This window comes from Etheostoma spectabile, chromosome 16 (assembly GCF_008692095.1).
Source record: "Etheostoma spectabile isolate EspeVRDwgs_2016 chromosome 16, UIUC_Espe_1.0, whole genome shotgun sequence".
NCBI classification, from domain to species: Eukaryota; Metazoa; Chordata; class Actinopteri; order Perciformes; family Percidae; genus Etheostoma; species Etheostoma spectabile.
This window is the reverse complement of record NC_045748.1, coordinates 17881421-17885734: the sequence shown is the minus strand read 5'-3', so window position 1 is coordinate 17885734 and position 4314 is coordinate 17881421. Positions and strand designations below refer to the sequence as shown.

At 35.9% G+C, this 4314-nt stretch overlaps 1 protein-coding gene across 10 annotated transcripts in view; it reads left to right on the top strand.

Annotated features, from left to right (window-relative positions):
- Nucleotides 1-4314, top strand: part of znf618 (zinc finger protein 618) — a 37603-nt gene that overhangs the window by 6864 nt on the left and 26425 nt on the right. For 8 of the 10 annotated variants that reach the window (XR_004335641.1, XR_004335636.1, XR_004335639.1 and 5 more), the window contains exon 3: nt 3333-3668. Coding sequence is in view for 2 of the 10 variants with exons in the window: in XM_032539588.1 (XP_032395479.1) it covers nt 3356-3668 (313 nt within the window). In the remaining 8 variants the exon portion in view is untranslated. The remainder of the gene's footprint in view (nt 1-3332; nt 3669-4314) is intronic. The other 2 variants (XR_004335640.1, XR_004335637.1) reach the window with 1 other exon arrangement.

Genomic DNA, 4314 nt, shown 5'->3' with positions numbered 1-4314 from the left:
AACAAACAAATAGAAAATGGCAAAGAAAGTAATTGTTTAAATAAGACACATCAAATAAGGCAGTCTAGGAAAATAGATTTTCTTTCTCTATCTTCCCCTTTAGTCTTATCTTCCTAAACCTTTTCCTGTTTTCTTGTCCCCTAGCCTTCTCTCACTCATTAAATGAAATGAAACCGTGTAAAAGTCTAGACTCCAACAAGCATTTTCACTTAAATTAAAAAACAGTGGGCCTTTTCATATATTTAGGGTATGCATTTAAAATGTTGCACATGGATTATTACAGTGGATGACTAGGGATTGATCCATTTTAGATATGCATGAGTCTTTGCCATTATTTAATTTGATTACAGATGGCAAAAGTCAATTGATTTATACCTTATACATTTCCATGTCCACCAACTTAATCCTGTGGTAGTGCTTCTTAAATGCATCACAATTCTCTCTAGAATAGTGCTAGATTTTGTTAAGTTAATAATATATTATTTAAAATATATTTATATACAGTACAGGTTTTACATACATGTATGTATGTATGTATGTATGTATGTATGTGGAGTGAAAGAGGATAGGATAATAGACAACAATGTAGAAAACATTAAAAAAAAACACAAAAATGGCCAAAAGGGGAAAAAAAAGGTTTTGTGATCTAATAAGACCTGCATAAAATTAGGTAAAACACAAAGGCTGTTCATCTACTTTATCACATTTCATCTGACCACATAATGTTTCATGTACTAAGAAGCTAATTATTTACCTTTAAACATGACTGAGCCTCTGACATGGAATATTACTGTGAGAGAATGTGACTTTCACAATCATGTTTAAGGCTTAAGCATAGAATGACTACAAAATAAAAACCTGAGACACAAAATGTCATTAAAACTTGCATGACAAACACTGCATATGTCAAAATCTAACAAACTCAGACTTGTATGCATATTTTTTTTAAATCACGCATTGGAATTGTACATAAAAAAATTGTTGCATCAATTATTGGTTTAGAATCTAATCATTTGCCTCTGAATTAGAATTGAATCGTGAGGTGACAAGAGATTCCAACCCCTAGTGCTTGATGAGCACTTAGGACCTTTTTTTAGCACATTATGATCAAATGGTGAAAAGAGTGGTTATGAAAAAAAGTCACGCACTAAAGCAATAAGTAAAAGTACATACATGTTATTAGTTAAAATACAAGTATCAGAAGTAAAAGTGCTTGTTCTGTAGAAAAATGGCCCCCGTGACTGTCCCATCAATGTGAAAGCAGCATCGTACTGTAGTACCTAGTCAATATGTATCTAATTTTAACTACTTAATATACAATTACATTGTGTAATCCAGCTGTTTGCATCCTAGGGCTCAGGCCCTTCTTAATGTCCCCCTCACAATAAATCTGGGCAGTGAGATTATTTATTACAGAGAAAATAAGAAACACAAAGTTCTGTTACAGAAATCTATTTTCATTTTCACTAATCTTGCTTTTTACAGAAATAATGGCCAATTTCACCTCTTGGGACTTCAAATAGCTAGTTAAATGAAAGCATGTGAAAAGTTTAGAGGGATAATGTTGTCCCTTAAATGTGACAAAGGAGCCCAACCTGACAGTTTTTTCTTTGTAAGGTGTCCAAGGCCAAATGGTTTGGAACCACTGTTATAATCTTTTTACAGTGTGTTGTATTTATATAGGCCTGTCATGTGTTTTATGTAAAATCTTAATCTGTAAATTAACAATATTTCTGTCTGAAATTGGTATTCCCGACCTTTAAAAGTGACTCCAAAAGGCTACACTATACAAAGCCTTTGACACAGAGAAGCTTGACTTTACACGTCTACTGTAATGCAGTCAGGTATTACATATGGAAGTTTAAAGATCCGTGGTTTAAAACTGTAGTTATGAGCCTCTGGTTAAAACTGTATGAACCGGAAACTTGCTTATGAATAAGTTGGGGTTATTGAGCAGTTGTTTGGTTCATGTCTGTAGTAAAGTATACTCGTCAGGACACATTTTCTCTTTTCAACAATGGTATTGTTTTTTTCTTCAGCAGTGTTAAAATTGCATAACAAGGTCCCAAGGATAACCTGTGAATATAAACACAGCTTGTTGGCTCATTTCTGTTCACACTTTGATTCCATGAACAGTGTAGATAAAATTAGTGTACACAGTTGCTGTACACCTTATGCCACTGGTGAAATCAGACACTGTGACAAGACTAATGAAAAGGGAAATTAAAAAACCTCAAATGGAAATGCCATTTTAGGTATAAAATGGGAAGTACACTTAAAAAAAAAACAATAGAAATACTGAGCATTAAAAAATGGTATTGAAAAATTGAACAGGAAAGTCTCTTGAATAAAACTAAAAAATGCTAAAAATGGAAATACTGGAATGGAATTAAAAGCATAAATGTCAATGTTTGCCGTTTAAATGGATTGTTTGCCAGGGCACTTAGGCTGAGAGAATTAATCCATGACTCAAAGAATTTACAATTGTACATAAAATTTAAAGTCATGTTTAACTTTATAAAAGTTGTAGAAGGAACACAACCTTTAGGCCTGCTACGGTAAGGGTTGTGCATACTGTATGATTTAGCTGACAGTACTTTCTACTGATTAAGGTAAGCAATTTGAACTCAAAACCTTAGCTTAAATGTTTTGTGTCAACATTATCCAATTCATGGGCGTGTTTGCAAATTTTTCTTGGTTGTGTGTCATATCCAAAGAAAGCTGTATTGGGCTATGAAAAGGCTTGCTGTTACTGTGTTGGTGCACTATTATTAGAAGACCAATTTCCCCTCTTTCCATAATATCAGTCTTCCTGGCATAACTCTGTTTTGCATGGTTGCATTTTGAGCACATTCTCTTGACAAGCCTTTTATAGCCTTGTGCTGAAGTGTCAAGTTGTGTAATTTGGATACTTTTGAAATTAGAGCATTTGGGTGCCACATAGGTGAAATACATGCCATTAAAGGGCACTTATGAACAGTTAAGCCACTCTGTTCTAACATGAAAAGTCTCTTTTTTTCTGTCACAGATAGTGCAAGTAGTGGCTCCTGTGCATTTTGAGCTCACACATCTGACTGACCGTTTTATTTACACTCAATAGTTGTCAGATGCAAGCTACTGCTTGTTATGTGCAGCTTGCTCTTACCTACCTCGATAGGTTCAAATCAAAGCTGCTTTCTACAGTACAACAACACATCTGTTTAATCTTGCGGTGTTAATAATGTGCATCAATGCTATAAATCTGGCTAGAAGTCATGCCTGAATCAAGTCTGTATATTGTTACAGGACAGTTAAGTAAAGTCTTTGTCTGTCTCTCTGTTTATTTCCCTGGTACAGGCTCAGAGGAGGTGGAGTCATGAGTGCACAAGAGGCACCCATACCTGGGAAGGAGAAGTCGGATGGTGGGAGTGCGGCCACAGATGGTCCCTCACCAACCTTAGTCCCAAAGACTAAGAACACAACTCCACCACCGGTCACAGTAAAGAAAGAGCCTGGGACCTCAGAAACTAGTAACGGGAAAGTGGGTGATGCCAATCCTGCTGAGATCTGTGTTGTCATTGGAGGAAATGATGGAGGAGCCAGTGGAGGTGCATCCCGTAGAGCTCAGACCGAGGGTATGTTTGCCCTTGGTACTCCTCCTCCAACGAAGAGCACAGACTCATGCATAGGTGTGTGAATATACATATGGATATGTACGTGCATTTCCTGACTGCAATCTTGTCTTGTCTCTTGACCCTGACCCTTCTTCCTGACTGACAAAACAACACAAACAAATGGCACATCATTTAAAAATTACATTTTAAAAGAAAAACCCAGTAGCAGCAGCTTTTCCAAAACGATGCCCTGGTTACTCAGGATAATCCACAGACTTCGCTGTAAGCTGTTTTTATTGGAACTACTTTCTACAGAAGAAAAGGCCCCTATGAAAACTACTGACAGTGTGTTGTTATGGTTGCATTTTTAAAATATAATTGTCCGACCCTGTGAGCATAATTGACATTCTATTCACCTCAATTTTGTTGTATTTAGTTTTTGGGATTGGCATCTCATTTGCAAACTTAAAGCTCTCACATGGTGGTGGTGATTATTATTATAACACCCACTGGGCAAATTCCTTGGTAAAATCATTTGCACAAATACACAAATGTACTGTATGTACTTTTAGTTGCCAGTTTATTGGGTACACCTAGCTAAAATTACTGCATTTTAATACAACAGGCCTGCAATAATCCTACCTTTTAATGGAAGTTATAGTGTTTCTAATATTTAATGTACTTACATTTGTAGTATGGGAGAAAATACCTCCCAAAAATA